Raw genomic sequence first — 18,168 nt, forward strand, 5'->3', positions numbered from 1 at the left:
GAAATGTTCCACCCTTTCTTGCTTCGAGAACAGTCTCTACACTCGTTGACACTTTAAGACATTTACATTGCACTCGATAACTTCCTACACATTTAATTCTGTTTTAATTGTTTTGTAATTGTCGAAAGTGTGCGTCATTTGCTTTACAACATTTTTAACAATTTCTTAACATCACCACATGGCTAACAGATAAGGGACCTAATAAATAGACAAAATATTAGATTTTTAAAAATTCTCATTTCAATGGGGTGCTGTCCTCTCCTCTGCCTTGACCGGAATTATACCTTTGAAAGCTGAAAGTAGCATTTTAGTCCACACTTTTCTTTTTAAACTATACATCAGAATGAATTCATTTAACGCGTTTAACCACAAACTTTAATTTTTTACATTCGTTGATTCAACATTTGACCTTTTTTCTTCTCTGAAAAGTTTGGTCAAAAGGGGAGGGAGGGAGGGTAGATCAATTTTACCCCCTCCCTACCAACCACATTTTTCATGTCTTTTAAGGACTGCTAATGTATTTTCTGTACTGTCAACCTAACCACAAACATCACCCGAGATTTAAACGCCGTAAAATACCATCTATGTTGTAAACGTACACCGTCAATACATTATCTCCTCGCTCTAACAGCAAACTCTTATGGGTAACACGATACCGTTTCCGTAGGTCGTGATGTTGATAAAGATTTCAAAGAATAAAGTTACTTTGTCTTCAATCAACAGCTTAATATTGAAATAGCTTACCTGCAATATTTCGATGTCTAACAGAGCATCTTCATTGGGGCATGAAGCTATCCAGGTTTTAACATAACACAGCTGATGAAATTCTTCTGTGATAAATAGACTTGTGAAGATTCTTTTTTTTGTCTATAGCTATTTATATTAGTTTGATCTTACCATCCAATATTTCATCTGGATACTGGATGGTAAGATCAAACCAAGGAGTTATAACAGATATAACTCCTTGATCAAACTAATATAAATAGCTATAGACAAAAGAATCTTCACAAGTCTATTACAATAACATAGCTAATGAAACTGTTCTACACTATTCTGTGATAAAGATTTCATTTGAATACCAAACCCGGGAGACAGTAGAAATTGTTAAATAACAAGATGATGACCTTTCCTGGTACCCAATGTAATGCTGGTTTTGTGACTAGTAAGTACGTTTAATGACATTCAAGTAAAACAATCGAATTTCGTGTTGATTCATACCGGCTCCAATGAAAACCCGTCGCTTCCAAGAAAAGTTAAAAAAAAAAATGACAGCAGAAAGGCATTTGTGTTGAGAGTTTTGAATTTATCAGTGTTTGCCAGTAACGAAGATGTGCACCAGACTATACCTTTAAATCGACAGGGAAAAATGTAGAATTCTCAGTACAATGTACAGAGAAACCACATAATCTACTAGGTAAATGAGTCTGTGGTCGGAGTGGTAAACTTTATTCAAGCTTGCATCTGCATGTCAACAAGGAAGAAACGACTACAGTTAAAGAGCAATAGTAACTTTATTTTTATTAAACTTTAGTTACTACAAATTCACCTAAAAATGAGTAAGACAAAAATTTCAATTCCAAAAGTTTCGGCCTCATTTTTACCCCTGAAGCCTGCCCCAGAGGAGCTTTCACGTTCTCTGTGATCACATTCCCTGTTGACCATTTCCCATGAATAGCAAGGACAGGCCTCGGGCAACAGGCCTCCAGCCAACCAGGTCTCTGATGACTTGCCCTAGGGTTTTGTTTTCTTGTCAGTCATTGTTTCAAACAACGTGGCCTTGAACCCTGACCCTCAGGTTCGGCTGTCTATCAGCGTCTGCCACGTGTCAGTGACAAGTTTCTGAACACCAGTGCAATAACCTTTCACTCTTTGCTGCTGTCGCCTTCTTTTTTCCTTATTTTTGCCAGCGTTTTCTGCATTGGAAGAAAATTAAATATATTTTGCAATTATTCTTAATCAAAGACAGGATTTAGGATATGCACTTCTTTCTCACTGACAAAAATTAGTAAATTTGACCAAGAAATCTCACTTCTTACTTTCTGGAATTCTTTGGCTCTTTGTCTGTTAACTCTCCTCTGGTCCTCTCTTTCCTTCTCCGCTTTCTTCTGTTTCACCTCTTCCAGTCCTTCATACAGTCTGTCAGTATAAATAACAAACATGAATCATATGCGGTAAACAAATCGGACTAAAAAAATTATTTAAAAAAAAAATTCAATGGGGAAAACTCATTAAATAAGTGAAAAAGCCAGAGTTCCCAATTAAATGAAAAATGAACCAACCTTCTGTTCCTGTCATACATTGCCTTGACGTCTTGTTGGCGGTCAGTGGTACTCTTAGTGACCACCTGGACCCTGCCCTCACTGGGCTTTAGGCTCTGGACGGGTGACTGCTGCTTTTCACTGGCTGAAATTATGAATAATAATACTAAAACCAGTTATAAAAATAATCATGAAATTAAAAAAAAGAAAAAAAAAAAAATGGGGGAAAATTGTAAATTTTACAGATACTGATTTTTTAAAGCCATACATTATTAAAATTACAACCTCCCTATTGAGTGGAAGCAACAAAATTGAAAAACTGGCTACTCTATAGTTCTATTTTATGTAGTTAAGGCACCACAAATGCTACATAGGAATAAATATATATTTAAATTATTACAAAAATATGCTCCTGAAAGACTGATAATTTTTTAAAGATCGAGTCATTACGACTGTACCTTTAGCACTACGCAATTTCTTCCAGCTTGAGACTGTCTTGGCAAGCTGGGCATTCCTTGCTGCAGTGGGGCCCCCTGTCAGCGCTTTGGCATCTTTTTTACTCTCGATAGCTTGCAGCCTCTCCTTGGACTTCTGTGCAAAATCTGGCCTCTTTCTGGCAAAGGCTTCCTGTAGCGAAGCCTCTCTGCGGTCTCGGTTAGTTTCTGCAATGGTAGAAACACATCTTTACATTGAGATGGAATCGAGAGCTTTCACAGAAAACCACATTTCTAGTAGAAATTGACACATAATAACCAGGAGCCCTTCTATTGAGGGAGACAGAATTTGCTTAAATGCCACTTTGTCATGACATTCAACATGATAATTGAAACAAATTCAATGTTAAAGGGGAAAAGCACTGAAGAGGATATGGGGTTTATATTCTGACTTCCCTGCTGAAATCTTGCACAGAAAGTATGAGTGTGTATGATATACATACCTTCCACTGCCCTTATCGGACAGGATGATGAACCCTCCAACCCAGCTCCACCACCCTCTGCTGGGGGTATAATCTCCAACCCATCTCTTCTTACCCCACCTTGCCCAGGAGTTGCTTCAGCTGAGGCTATTCTCATCTCATGTTGCTGGAAGGACCGCAGTGAATCCTCCATGCTGAGTGATTGGTCCAGATGCACGGAGGAGTCAGCAGTGGCGGGTTCAGACACGAGGGACACCAGAGTCAGATCCGGCTCCTCTGATATACCAGTCATCTCCTGAAACCAGAGGATGAGGAAATATTATCCTGCTAAAAAAAAAAAACTTGTTATCTAGGGTGTGTGTGTGCGTGTGTGTGTGTATGTGAGAGAGAGAGTGTGTTAGCATCCCCTTCTTTCTCAATCCCCATTCCTCAACTCACCTCCAAGCTATGCCATGCTCCAGGCTTCTCCTGGCCATCCTGTGGATGACTTGACCAGATGGACGTGTCCTGACTGGACGTTACTGACCCTCGTCCATCATGCCTCATGTCAGCCAGTAGTTTGTTCTTCAAGAGTCTGGCTTCTTCCACCAGTGCCTCGTACTTCTCTGAAACTCTCCTTTCTGCTGGTGCTTCTTCATCGGTTCTTCTATCTGTGGAGGCAGAATTCTCTTCTGGGTCAAGGTCACTGGCCTTTTGGTCAAGGTCATCAGTCTCTTCTGTTCCCAACTGTTGTCTGAGTTGCTGGTTTAACTCTCTTGCCTGCAACAGGAGTTGTTGGTACCTATCATCCATATTTTCCGCTGCAGATGATCTTTCTGACTTAGAAAAGACGTTCCATTGGTCACTCCTGCCGTCAACAGCTGTCATAGTATTAACCTGTGATGGCTCCAATGAGACTGAAGTAGGAGGACATGTTTCAGTAAAGAGTTCCCTCACACCTTGCTCAATATTGCTGTTGTTGTTATTAGAACTTAAATCTCTCTGTTCCTGGGTACCAATGATCAAAGCCCCTGGTGAATACCCTTCCTGCAGTAGTAGCAGTTCGGACTGACTTGGTATCACACTGACAGGTTCAGCTTCCCTTCTGTGTTCTCCAGCTGTGGTGAACTGGTCAGTATCGTCCATGCCGGTCAAGGAATGCTGGCTGAGGGAACGGTGGCTAAAGTCACTGACCATAGTGGACATGGACTGCTCTGGCAGTGAGACGGTTCTAAGAGGAAGCATAGCTCCTCTTGGTGAGGTGAAACTTCTGTTGCCCTCTGGTGGATACAAATCACTGTCTCCACCTGGTGACCAAACAATGCCTCTGGAACTTTGCCCAATCTCTTCGAACTCTGCATGTACTGGGCTTAAACTGCCAAAGCCTGTATTCTGCTGCTGTAGCTGTGTCCAGTCCACAGTCTGTGGTTCTGGCTCACTGTGCACTCTGTGACCTGGGGTGTGACTTCCTGCGGCAGGACTGGGATCGTCTTGCATGTACACTGACGGCTCCTCTTGGAAGCCTGACAATGGGTACTGACTTGCCTCTGATATGTCACTGGTCAGAGGATGCTGGCTGACATCGCTGAGGAAAGATGCATTTTTACCACCTGGTTTTCCCATTCCCTGTGTCCCATGCAATACCAAGTTGTCCTTGGTGCTGAACAATTGCACAAGATTTGCATCAGGCACAATGGCCGCTTTGTTTGGAGGCACAAGACCACTTAAATCAGATGTGAGGGAGTGTTCAGCTGCCAGAGGTTTCAGCTCGCCAGAGACAATGCCTTCTTTAACAGAAGGAATCCCAGGATCAAAAGAAGAGTCTACACTTGGATAAAAACCCTTTTTTAAAAAGGGGAAAGACGTGGACTGTGTTCTGGACATTTCCATCTGGGCATGATACACGTCATAGCTCCTGCTGTGCTGAGAGTCATCACGACCTTGACCTTGGCCTTGACCTCTGGTCAGATCCATACCACCAGAGTCCACAGAAGGGGTGATGGGGTAATAGCTGAGACTGCTGCTGTCCACTACCTCTCTTTCTTCCAAGGCAGACCTGCCTCCAATTGTGGGAGAAAAGGAGGGTCTAAGGCCAGACTGGTGGTACTGTGGGAGAGAGGGCATGACTCCAGCACCTCCATATGCCCCAACCATGGCAGGTTCAGTGTCAGAGGACACGCCTCCAGTGGGAGCCACAGTGGCAGGAACGGCACCGTTTTCTGTTCTTGGAAAGTCCCCCCACCGTCCCCATGTCTCACTGTACCCTCCCCCTTGTTCTGGTCCACTATACTGTGGGTAATGAGGAGAGTCAGGCAGTGCTGGTTCTGAACCAAGTCTGCCTTGTGGGGCACCATACGTCCCACTGCCCACAGAATTACCATACGGAAACTGTGGCAAGCCAGGCTGTACTTGTAGGCCACCACTGTATTTATCATCATACTGTGCATGTGCGACATCAGCTCCTTGTGGACTGCCATGTTTGTCCCTATACTGGGAATACGACACATCGGCTGCAGAGGGCTTGTGAACACCGCTTACAAACTGTTTGTAACTGTCTAATTCATAGTTAGGAGATGCGCCTGGGAAAGGCTGTTGGTGATAGAGCCTATTATCAGCCCCCTCAATTTCCCTTCTATTCACACCAAATTTTGATCCTTCTGAACCTGGGGACTGGTCTGTCTTGGCTGGTGTCACATCCTGCCCCCTAGTGTACTGTTGTGACAGTGTGCTGAGAGAGCCAGGTGAGGAGTCAGGTTTCAGGGGGGCCAGGGTGTTGTAACTTTCGTCTTGTCTGTGAAACTCTTGTTGTGGGTCAGTCAGAAGATTTTCTTCACTGCTCACAGGTCCTGGAACAGAAACAAATGCTCAATCTGTTGAAAATCAGTTTTTATGCCAATAGCTTTCACTTTGCATGTTTTTGAAAATCAACAGGAGGGGCACACTTGAAATGAGAACAAGTTCCTTTCTTTGGGGTTGAAGTTTGTATAAACTGTGCATCAAAATCTCATTGAAAAAATGGACAAAGACCTCCAAGAAAATAATTGTCAATACCCAATACTGACAATTGCTCTTTAATGTTTGTCTAAATGAGCATGACCCCTTTTCATCAATAACTAGGTATCTCTAGAATTATGTATGTAATAAAACCTGTAGAAATGTAAAAATGTACCTGTAGAAATGGTGTTCTCATTGCTGGACACTGACCCTGGCCGTCCACTATGGTCTACTCCCCTGGTCACACCCTGGGGGTGCTCTGGCACCTGAGGCTGTTAACAAAGTCCATCTATTAATACTTATTGGAAGATGGTTCAACAATTACTGTAAACATTGTATTTTTTTACACTTTCTTGACTTATCATTTTCAGACACTCACAACAATATACAATCTTACACAGATTCAAATAACTTTTCAGAAATATCTTCAGTGGAGAAAATTAATTTAAGTTTTTTTTTTAATAAGAGCAATTACTGCATGCCAAATATTAAGTAACAAAACATTGGCATAACAACACATGGGTTTGCACAGCATATTACAGCATATACAAGCCATGCACCTACTGCAATCAAATTATGATTCAGTAGTGTTCTGCTTCAACAGAATTACCCTAGCGTCAGGATACAACAGCACTCCTCTCCCAACATCAGTTGAATACAAAGGCAGCTCTCCAGCCTCAGCTGGAACTCCATGACTCACTGGAGCCACAGCAGACAGGGCACCTGCACCTTGGGAGAGAAACCTTGGGGGAGCTGGGGGACTTCTCCCATCGGACTTAGTTACCTGTACCTGGATGGGCTCATCTTGTTGTTGTAAATCAGCGCCTCCTGCTGGTAGACTGCCCCACTGCTGATATTGCCTGTCTACAGGACTCTGAGGCCCTGGCATCACTGTGCTGACCCCAGGCACCCACTGACCTTGAGATCTGAAGGGATGACCTTGAGATGTGGGAGGATAACCTTGAGGGGTCAAAGGTGAGCCCAGGACACTCCCGCTTCCAGACTTCACACTCCTTGGAGTATCCACCTCTTGTATGGTGCTCAACTCGTGAGCCATGGAATCCTCCGTGAAACCAACCCTCTTCACTACTGGAGGTGGTCCTCTCACTTTGGAATGTCTATACACCTGACCTTCAACTTGACCTTCTGGTGACCTTTCACCTTGGTCTTCCAGTGACCTTTCACCTTGCAGACTTGACCTCTGCTCAATGCCATAACTGAGTGACCTTTCACCCTGCCCTCCAAGCGTCCTTTCACCAAGCATACTAGATCTGTGAACTGGACCCAAACCAGGCCAATCTTCATCTGGGACATGGTCAGGCTGCATGGGCTCTTCAGGTGTCAGCTTCTGTGCACTGTTAGGGAAAAGACGCTGGTACCTTTCCCTTTGCTGGCGTAGCTGTTCCTCTGACTGCTGCTGGCGGAGTAACACCCTCTCTCTCTCTGCTCTGATGGCCTCCAGCTGTTGCTTCAGGTGTTCCAGCCTAGGGTTCTGATCACCTTGTCTCCATGTGGGAGAGGGTACTTGCTGTGCCATCTGGCGGCCACTGCTCCACTCTGAGCTGCTCCCCTCCTCCTCCTCCTCATCTCCTGTCCCCTGTGAGCTGAGAGCTGCCGTCTGGATCAGCTCCCCTGTCTGCCTGTTGTACACAACACCCTGGCCGAACGGCACTGCCTCTGACCTGGGGAGCAGAGAAGGGGGTGGGAGCTGATATCCAGGCTGCCAAGGCATTTGGAGAGGTTGCTGCTGCTGTGGCTCTTCTGGCTGTCTTGCTTTAAGAAACTGCTGCTGCTGGAGTTTCTCTTGCTCCTGTTTCCTCAACTCCAACAGTCGTTGCTGCTCTTTCAACTGTTGTTGTTGTTGGATCAGCTGTTGCTGCTGACGTAATCTTTCCTGCTGGAGCTGGTGTATTTCTTTCTGTTGTTTTGGTGACTGCTCTTCTTGTTGCTGTTGATGTGACACAGGGACTTGGATATGTTTTTCTTCCATTGGCTGACTCATTACTGGTTGCCTGGTTACAGCAGAAATGGGAGGGATTGAGGCTGAAGACACACTTGGATACTGCTTTTCAATTGGCTGGCTCACAGGTGGTTGCCTGGTTACAGTAGAAGAGGGAGGGACTTGAGAAGATACCGGAGGCTGCTGACCTTTTCCCTTGGTCTCAATATCTCTGAATCCAAGTCCTGCAAATAATCCACACCAGTAAAAAATTTGACATGATGAAATTTGTGAACATAATAGTTCGAGCATCTCTCTAAGGTCTATGTCCTCATGTTTTGGTTTTAAAAATAAACCACTTGTGTCATAAACAACCTAGAAAACAAACACCACCATCTGTAACCTGGTGGTCTGTCAACTTGTTTTTGTTTCACACAAAATTTAGCTTTCTAACACTAACAGAACTCAGTTTCAGGATTTAAAAAAAATTCTTTACTGACAAAACATGGACAAGAAATCACTCAATTTTGTTCAAATTTAGTTCACCTGGATTCTTCCCCATCAGGGCCTCACGTCTCCTCTCCAGTGCCCCTCTCTGGGCCTCTAACTCAGCCCTGCCCTGCGCATGCCTCTCCAACAGCTGCCTCTGATAATCTCTGATCTTTCCCACCTGCTCCTCACTCCTATCAGCATAAAGGGAAGGCAGGTAAGTTGGGGCACTGCTCAGTCCACTGGTAGGTGGCTGTTTGTCTGACTGTGGCTTTTCCTCCTTGTCTGAAGAGGTCTGGTCTTCGCCAAGTGGTTGATCTGGTTGTGGAAGGCCACCAGGTGGTTGAAGAGGTTGAGGTGATGGTTGTGCCCCGACATCCCCAGTTGTATCTGTGTACCTGTAAGCTTCATAACCTGCAGGGCTTCTTCTGTCTTCAGCTCCCTGTGTTTTAGGGTCAGTTGGTGTTGGTTTGGCTGGTGTTGGTTTGGCTGGTGTTGGCTGGGCAGGTGTTGGCTGGGCTGGTGTTGACTGGGCTGGTGTTGGCTCTGATGAACAAAAAGACAAATTCTCATCTATTACATTGGGCCCACACTCAAGACCAGTTACACTGAACCTAGATCAATTAAATTCTGTACAATTTTGTTATTTACTGGCTTTTGTTTCTGCTTTTGGCCAGCCAATTCTCTGTAGTTGTCTTGAAGAACTAAAGACCAAAAACATTCTGGCAATTATCCCATCAGTTAAGTACTTAATATAATCAACACCAACTATGAACATAATTTGCAGTTAAACACACTAAGAAAATTCAAATCCCAGCTTATTTATTATTCTTAAAATGACAATAAAACTACATATATACCGGTTTCAATTCCTTCTCTCTCCTCCAAGTGTTTTCTTCTATCTTCCAGCTGCTGCTTCCTCTCTTCTATTTCTCTGATATACTGCTCCAGTTGCAGTCTTTGTTGCCTGTAAAAATGAAGTGAACATTTCTTCAAATGGACAACTAATTAAAAAGATAGCATTGGGAACATAAAGTATCCCCCTTTCTGACGAAAGTTTATATAAAAAGTCTACATTTATTCTCAGTGGATTATTTTACCTCAGATGTTCTTGCTGTTGTGCAGCTTCTTCCTTCATTTTTCTGTTGGTCTCGGCTATCAATTCTGTTGGCACTTCCTTATCAGCCATAGGTGGTGCTGTTGCTGGAACCTGGAACAATTTAACATGACAAAGATGCACACAAGAAATAACAATGTTTTTTGTTAAACAAAAACCACCTACAGTTTTTTTAGCACACAGAACTGATAAACTGGTGCAAATTAAACATCTCAGGACTATTGCTACCTGCTGCTTCGCTTCTACCTCCGCCCTCTGCCGTGCCGCATGTGCACGCATTCTGGCTGCTTCCTCCAGTGGATGACGCAGTGTTTCTGGACTGCCAGCCAGGATAGGCTCCTCTTGAAATTCAGGAACATCCATATCTGTTTGCTTTGGCACATCCAAGCCACCTACGTCAGTGTGTGGCTGAGGACCAGTGGCTCCATCTTCAGATGAGTTGCTGGTGATGGTATGCTGGGATAGGGTGGCCGTTGAGGTGACACCTGAGCTAGAGGATTCTGGGGAAAATACACCATTCTGTTATTTAATACTGTACTTCCACTGTTTTCTTAGGACATGATTTACCAAAGAACTCAAGACAATAGCATATCATCAATCAGATGACAACATCTGATGACAGAAATGTTGCAACTTGAAATCAATGTGGACAGCTGACATTAAAGCATTACAATATAAAATAGGACAACTGCTGACTTTTGCCTTCAGTTTATATTTTGACTTCCAGATATCAGCCAGAGTAAATAACTGACATTTATTCCTAAAGTTCGAAAATATATGTCAACTTTGCCAATATGTTAAATCATCAGTTGCCTGTTGCAGGAAAGACACCTACCTGATGTCTTCAGAGGTTTTCTGAGTGTCTCAGAGTCTGGTTCTGGCAGGTCTGCTCTGGTCTTCCAGGAGTCCCTCTGACTTTTGATCTTTTCCATCAGCTTTTTCAACATGCTTTCTGAATATGGAGAAAAAGAAAGGTTCAAAAGATCAACATGCATTAAAGATTATGCCCCATCTTTCCAGTGTTCTCAAGGATATCCAAGCTGAAGAAGATGACTGTCTTTTACAGACAGTTTGTAATGGGTTATTCATGCAAGGTATTTTCAATGCACAAAGAACTAAAACATCAGCAGTATGTTTCTGTCCAGCAGGTTTATCTAACGAAAAGCAGAAATCGTTCTTTTTATTAACATTTATTTTTTTCCCTTCTTATTTATAATAAGCACAAAGTTAAGGCGCCTACATGTCATTTTCATAAACATCAAAACTGAACTAACAGACATGAGGGAAAATGTAGGCAAAGATAGACCCCCCCCCCAAAAAAAAAAAAAAAAAAAATAAATAAATAAATAAATAAATAAATAAATAAATATACTAAAATAAAATGACGACATAGCTGGGATAACGCTAACACTCGCCAATTTAGCCAAATGCTAAAATTGACTTAAATTGGCTAAAGAAAAAGGGCTTGATTTGACATGTTTTAGCCAAATTATAACCATTTTGGTAACAAAATGACAAAAATGTGGTGATTTGGCTAAGCGAAAAAAAATTGTTAGCGCTACCCCAGCATAGTTATTACCATTTTTCTGATCCCGACTCATTTTTTCTGCTAGAGGGACATTGGTGACATCTTGTAGAGCAGGTACCCTGGAAGCAGCAGCCTGTGGCCTGGGGTAAGACTGTGGAGGAGTGACCCTGGACCTGGGGTAGGCCTCGGGGCCTGTCTGAGTAGGCTGCAGTCTGGGGTAGGTCTTGGGTCCTTCTTCCACCTCTGATAAATCCAGGCTGGCAGTGGTGGAGGGGGTGTCAGGTGGGGGGTGGGGGTCCAGAGCCAAGGTCACGTCCCCTGTGTAGTCTGCAAATATGTAATGTCAAAATAAGTCAAGTCTAAGACCCCATTCCCACAGATTTTAGATCGATCTTACCCTGTGGGGAGTTTCACTAGATAACTGTCAGCTTAGCCGGCTTAAATGTCTGTCCCGCCTACTAAAAGCTGTAAGGGGGTAATTAACTACCGTGTGCGCTTGGCTGACAGCAATTTAGCCTGAACCCCCAGGGAGTTTGGTCAATGCAGATGGATCGATCTAAATCTCTGGGAATGCAGTCTAAGTCTTGTATACAGTACCAGAGCAATAAATCACTGTGTGCCTGGCATTATTCTGATTCTGATCCAGTTTAAGGGTTAGACATCACCAACTGAGTAAAATCTACCAGAAAAATTAATCTACTGGTCAAAATAGTTTACAGAAAACTAAACTTGAACAAACTTTGATACATGGTATTGAATAATTTGCCATTCTGATACAGTCTTAATTTTTCTCTTAATTTTTGTTTTTTTATCTATATGTGTGTGCATGCGTGCTTGCGTGTGTAACAGCAGACGAGTCTCCCACTAGAGTTCACCTGTTTCAGCCAGGTACATGTCTTCAAAGGCCCTCTCCAGCCCTCCCTGCTTGTCTGTCTTCTCTTCAAGTCTCTTGCTGGGTGGGAGGAAGATTTTCTTCTACAAAATGTGAACAATGAAGTTGACAGTAGGCTCTAATTTAAAAACAGGTTCTCTTTAAAATCAGATATTAAGTAACAGATGTCAATCTAGAAAAACAGAAGTGGGTGATTTTCATCATAGTTTGTGGCAACTTCTTAAACTTTGCTGAAATTAGTGTTGGTTTTTTAAAAAAAATCTTAGCTTAAATAAAATAAACAAGTAATATAGACTTTAAGTTTTTTTCTATTTAAATTAAACAAATTCAATCTCCTTACTGGGATATTGGCCACCAGATGTTGTCTCTTCAGTATATCTGCTCTCTCCAGCTCAGCCAGGTGAACCAACAGATTCTTGTAGTCCTGAAATGGCACAAAATCCTTTACTTAAGCCATCAAATAATCTTTTTTCCATCTGTTGTTTGGAGTCAACTAATAATAGATTGAATATTTGCAAATGTCAAGACGATTTTTTTCATTGGAAAAAAAACTTATGGTTCATTGTAGTTTCAGATTGAGCCCAAAATGTCTGCTCATTATGGAATTTGATCAAGTTTCAGAATTTGATTTGATACAAAATTTTAAGAAACTGCAAACTGAAGCAGTTCCAATGAGAGCAAAAGAGCTGTTTTCCCCCAAAGAAGACTAAAGAATTCAAGAAAACGTATCCATATTAAAATATGCTAAGAATGCCTGTTTTCTCGGCCTCCTACTTCTTTGAGAACCTCCTGCTGCACAGCATGTTGATGTCTAAGTCTAGCCTTCTCCGTCTGTTCCTGGTTGGAGCGCAGATCTTTCAGCTGCTGTTCTGCAATCCTCTCTGCTTCCTCTGTGGCAGCTGCTTTTGCATCTCCCTAAAATTTACGTAATATAGTTCAGATAACTGCTACAGTTTGAAGTTACTCTTACTGTGTTCAGGGGTTCAAAATTAACATTATGAAAAAAATTATATCATTTTAACTGAAGGCAGCATGTAACCATTGAAAATAATGGTTTAATATGTGAATATTAATAAAAAAATGAAATAAAAAAAATAATTATCCACTGTATATTAACTGCACACAAAAAAGGATATCCAGGATTACCAGTGTGTTCTTCACAAACAGTGAACCTTCACAGAGGAAAAAACAATTATACCACTTCAATGAATTACCACAACAGAAAAAGAAAATTTCTGGCTCAATTATCATATAATGAAGATACATTTAATACCAGCAGCTCCTCACCCATTCCTCTCTGTCTGCTCTGTCTACTATGTAGTCTTCCTGGAGGTGGTAGTGGAGAAAACATTATATTAAGTTCACTCACCCATTCCTCTCTGTCTGCTCTGTCTACTATATAGTCCTCCTGGAGGTGGTAGTAGAGAAAACATTATATTAAGTTCACTCACCCATTCCTCTCTGTCTGCTCTGTCTACTATATAGTCCTCCTGGAGGTGGTAGTAGAGAAAACATTATATTAAGTTCACTCACCCATTCCTCTCTGTCTGCTCTGTCTACTATATAGTCCTCCTGGAGGTGGTAATGAGTGGTGGAGAAAGCATCCACATCTGTCAACTGGACTGGTTTCACTGGAGATAGAGATGCCACATAGGTATATACATATTGGTACTGCAATTATATATCTAACTACCATTTGAATATTCTGATGGCTCAGTTATGGATTCCAAAAACGTTCATTATAAAATCATTAGACTGAATCAGAATTTATTTATATCAAAATTACAAGAACAAATATAACTGGATTGGACCTTGTACATTTTTCTGTAAGAGGAATCTGTTACTCTTACGAGCTTGATAGCAAATGTCTGTGTGTGCGTGCGTGCGTGTGTGCGTGCGTGCGTGCGTGCGTGCGTGCGTGCATGTGTGTGACAGCAGCAGAATCCCAACTCTCACCTTTAGTAGTGTCCAGTTGTAGTACCAGAGGGTCTGGGGGAGGAGGGGGAAGACTGGCTATCATGGCCGCTCTCACTCTCTCCTGCTCTAGGGCTAGTTGTCTGAATACAAACACAATATAAATTAATAAATATATCTTTATTTCAAAGCAATAAATTTATATTTCAATTAACAGACAAAAAAAAAAAAAAAAAAAAAAAATTACCGAGTAGTAACAGACTACTTTCCTAAAATGATTATATATATAAAAATGAATAAATAAATATATTCTTTTCTTATAACTAAAAAAATATTGGCCTCACAGTGCAATATTTGTTTATAGTAAATAATTATAAATTCCACATGTTACCTTGCCACTATATACTTGTTCTCTTCCTGATCTTTCAAAGCTTTGTCACGTTTCACTTTGGCCAGTGCTTTCTTGTGTCTCATGTCGGCCATCTTGGTGTCTTCACGCAGCTTGATGTACACTTCCTCTGCTTTGTCATCCTAAATAATAACAACACTCAACAATTTGTGATATGTTACTTTTTGAAAAGTGAAAGACAGGACTCGTGAAAACTGAACCTGTCAAAAAATTCTACCAAATGAACTCAAGGCCCTCATTTTACAATAATTATGGTAAACCAACCACACTCTAGGTTTGAAAGTAAATATCAACTTTTCAAATATATACTTACTACAAATGATGTTAAACTAAACACTATGATAGTGAAATCCAGTATCCACATTACATCAGAACAGGAAAATCAAAATATACAGGACTGATATACCAAAGACTGTATACTTCAAAATCTATAACCTCAATCCTGGTGTTTCAACACTCACAAACTGCTCGGCCTCCCTGTGGCCTTCCCCTATGGTCTTCAAACAGTTCTCATACAGCGTCTCCAGCTCATGGATTTTTTCTGCTTTTTCTTTCTCATATTCAGCCTGGATGAAATGAATGGAAAAGTAAATAGAAATTTATTACTGTAGCCGAGTTGAATGCTCATTTTCAATGTGGTGATGTGTTAGAAAAAAAAAGAGAGGAAGAAGACCCACTGTTATATCCTGCGTACAGTGTCAACACCATATGTATACAATACATCATTTATAGAACACTCAAGTGACTGGCATCACTTCAGCAAATGGAGCTGTATTCAAGAAACTTTTTTTTCATAATAAATTTCTAGAGGAGATGACAAATGAATTTTCTTTTAGAAAAAGCCCATTTCCTTTAAATTCATCAAAATAATAGAACATGTGAGCACAACAAAATTCTAAATCTAAACTAAAAAGATGGACGGCTGATCTCCATTTCTTCTTATGTTTGTTGCAGGTCATAAGCACATCTATGAAAATATTATTGATAAATGGCAGATCCCCCGTTTCTTTTTGAGTAAGAGTAGAAAAACATACCATTATTTCTTCGGCAAGTTTCTGCAACTCTTTTGCTCTGGCATCTTTGACAGCCTGTCTTACTTTGGCTGCATCAGCTTTGGCTTGCTCTCGGACCTGGAACAGAATATCAATTGTAAAATCATGCCTGATTATAAATGTTACATGTATATAAAATTAAAAACTACAAAGATTAATTAAAAATTTAAAGTAATAAAAGTTAAAGGAGACAATTTAATCAAATCATTTTTAAAATAAAAAGCTCTCTGATTTTTTATCATAATACCATTATTTTCAGTACAATTACCTGCACTATTCTTGCTATTCTCCTTTTCTGTTTCTCTTCCTTCACCAACTGGTCCACTTCATTAGGACTGAGTCTGTATCGGGACACTTTACTCTTTGACATCCTACAATGTGTTGGGGGATGAAATATTAACAATGAATCAGTAACTCAAAATACTTCTATATTTTTTAATCAATAGAATTTCTACGACTAGGCAATCAAAAAATTCAAAACATTTACCCTTTCTCTCAAAACTGACTCCATAGACTGCTACTGATAACGAGCGATCATTATCAGCATAAGATACACGCCATTACAACTTTCACTAGAACCTCATTCTACAGTAAGTGCCGAAGAAGTGGAAGTTCACACTGTCAAAACATCAACAATGTCACAATGTTTACGGACAGTATTTTAATGAAATGATAGCTATTGGCTGTAAACTTTCGGAATTGCATGCTGATTTTGATTAAGAAATATAAATTCAATGTAAACAAAATGAGTTTTAAACACATTACTCAGATGGACAAATTAAATGCAGCAAGTAATGAAATGTGTACCTTTTTGACCAGCTGTAACAATCTCAACGCTGTGTGTATTCAAAAATGGCGGTCGCCGTTCCAGTTTACGACATCTGTTACGACATAAGTCATGTTTACTTCCGGTGAGCAGACAGCCTTTCTTTTGCTTGTGGGATTTGCTGACGTTGCTCCTCTCTGTTAAGGCCTGCGTTTATTTTTTAATTTCATTGAGTTACTTTGAGGTAAGAAAGAACATTAGCTTGTTTATAATAATAGTTATATGTTATATTTTTGCAGCATTTATGTCGTGGGATGATTTTCTATCTTTATATTAAGTATGCGTCCGAATTTTTGCTAATTTCACACTTTGTTGAACACGTAACGCTGAAAGAAGGGCACGACAAAAGTAGAGTGCTGGGGTGATTTTAATGTGAGACCTGTCTTCGAGTTTTACTTGATATATATACGAATGACATTTTTTCATTTATTGTTACTATCATTATTATTTAACATTGAATTCGATCCATGTAGGCATACATACATTATATCTGTGCTTGATGCATCCAAGGAGTTCCAACAAACTAGAACTCCTTGATTTGGCTAAAAGAAATCACACACTACTGGCACAGTCTATTGTAGAGTGATAGCAGCAATAGGTCTCTAGAAGGTCTTTGTTACTTTTACAGATAAAATAATTTCCAGCTTGATTTACAAGGGAGACAGCTACAAAGATGAGGCAGCTAAAAGGGAAAGTGAAAGAGAACAAGAAAGAAAAGAGAGAAAGAAGAATGGACAATTTAAAGAATAAGGAAAGGATATACACAGTTGTGCTTCCAGTGTTCTTCACAATAGCGACTCTGATTGCTTTGTATGTATATGTTAATACAAGACCAAAGATTCAAAACTGAAGAGAAAGATGGCAGAAGATTTGTGTTGTTCCCAATTCAAAAGAACAGGAAATTTAAGGACCAAAGCTTACGCTTACAACTGTTATACCTAAACCATTCTGACTTTGTTAAATGTACAAGGGCTTCCTAATTTTTCCTTAACAGCTGTGCCTTGCATATATTTTCATATTCAGATTTTTCTACTCTTAACTATTTGAAAAAAAAAAAAAAAAAAAAAAAAAAAACTGGAGATGAGGATGGAAAAAGTACCCGATAGTAGAGGAGAAGACTTCTAAACACATACAGTACTAGTATATTGGCAACCAGTAAAAATTTGTTGACAGGAAATATTGAATTTTTAGGATCAAAATTCATTTTTTTCTTATTTCTTTCATTCCTGGGAGGTGGATCGCATAATATCATAGTTATTTTTGATGTTTTGCCACCAATTATTTTTAATGGTCTCAGCAACAGAACAGATGAATGCAGTGCAATTTACAATGATTTAATGAAGTTTTTTTGCCTGCCTACTTCAAATTATAGGCAGCCATCTACCTTTTAGAAATGCTTAGCACTCAACACTAGTCTGTTTCACCTTTCATATTAAACTTTTTGACTAGTAACATCCTTGATATTACAATATGTTAAGACTGTTCAGTAGGTTTCAAGTGAATTTTAACACATGAAAGAGGCAGTTATATGTCTTCCATTGCCAGTACCTTCACATAATAAAAATATACTGTAAGATCAGAAGAGCCATTGGCAATAAACTATACCATCTGATTTCTCTTGGATATGGACCTTGCTGCAGACTGTTATTGTTGATATGTTAGAGGAAATACAATATGATAATATCATTGTTATTCAGAAAATAAAAAAACATTACTTGAGTTACATATTCTACACTTGTTTTTTTTTTTTTTTTTCATCTTAGCTAGAACAGAAAAACTTTGCATGTCCATCTTGTGTCTGAAAATGATGCCAGTTTTGAAAGTTTCATGTCTCTGTAATTGGTGGGAGAACCCC

At 40.4% G+C, this 18,168-nt stretch overlaps 2 protein-coding genes across 5 annotated transcripts; one reads left to right on the forward strand and one right to left on the reverse strand.

Moving 5' to 3' along the window:
* Positions 1-1,492: 1,492 nt before the first annotated feature.
* LOC106151994 (uncharacterized) lies at positions 1,493-16,388 on the reverse strand. Of its 4 annotated transcripts, none has more exons than XM_086996638.1 (24): positions 16,295-16,388; positions 15,756-15,858; positions 15,470-15,565; positions 14,897-15,001; positions 14,418-14,557; positions 14,069-14,169; positions 13,646-13,743; positions 12,887-13,027; positions 12,453-12,536; positions 12,096-12,195; positions 11,272-11,547; positions 10,528-10,644; positions 9,921-10,192; positions 9,676-9,785; positions 9,436-9,542; positions 8,633-9,121; positions 6,938-8,331; positions 6,323-6,419; positions 3,613-5,999; positions 3,196-3,469; positions 2,717-2,920; positions 2,280-2,403; positions 2,037-2,136; positions 1,493-1,913 (listed from the first exon to the last, which is right to left on the reverse strand). In XM_086996638.1, exons 2-24 carry the CDS (start codon positions 15,855-15,857, stop codon positions 1,863-1,865), a joined length of 6,969 nt encoding a protein of 2,322 aa, XP_086852764.1. In that variant the 5' UTR covers position 15,858; positions 16,295-16,388; the 3' UTR covers positions 1,493-1,862. The 4 variants fall into 4 exon arrangements, with proteins under 4 accessions (XP_086852764.1, XP_086852763.1, XP_013380901.2 ...); XM_086996637.1 differs by having other exon boundaries at positions 6,932-8,331; XM_013525447.2 differs by having other exon boundaries at positions 6,758-8,331.
* Positions 16,322-18,045, forward strand: LOC106151995 (single-pass membrane and coiled-coil domain-containing protein 4 homolog). Its single transcript, XM_086996643.1, has 2 exons — positions 16,322-16,497; positions 16,942-18,045. Exon 2 carries the CDS (start codon positions 16,987-16,989, stop codon positions 17,161-17,163), a length of 177 nt encoding a protein of 58 aa, XP_086852769.1. The 5' UTR covers positions 16,322-16,497; positions 16,942-16,986; the 3' UTR covers positions 17,164-18,045.
* The last annotated feature ends 123 nt before the right edge of the window (positions 18,046-18,168 follow it).

This window comes from Lingula anatina, chromosome 10, assembly GCF_051362555.1.
Source record: "Lingula anatina isolate TDL-2025a chromosome 10, LinAna3.0, whole genome shotgun sequence".
NCBI lineage: Eukaryota > Metazoa > Brachiopoda > Lingulata > Lingulida > Lingulidae > Lingula > Lingula anatina.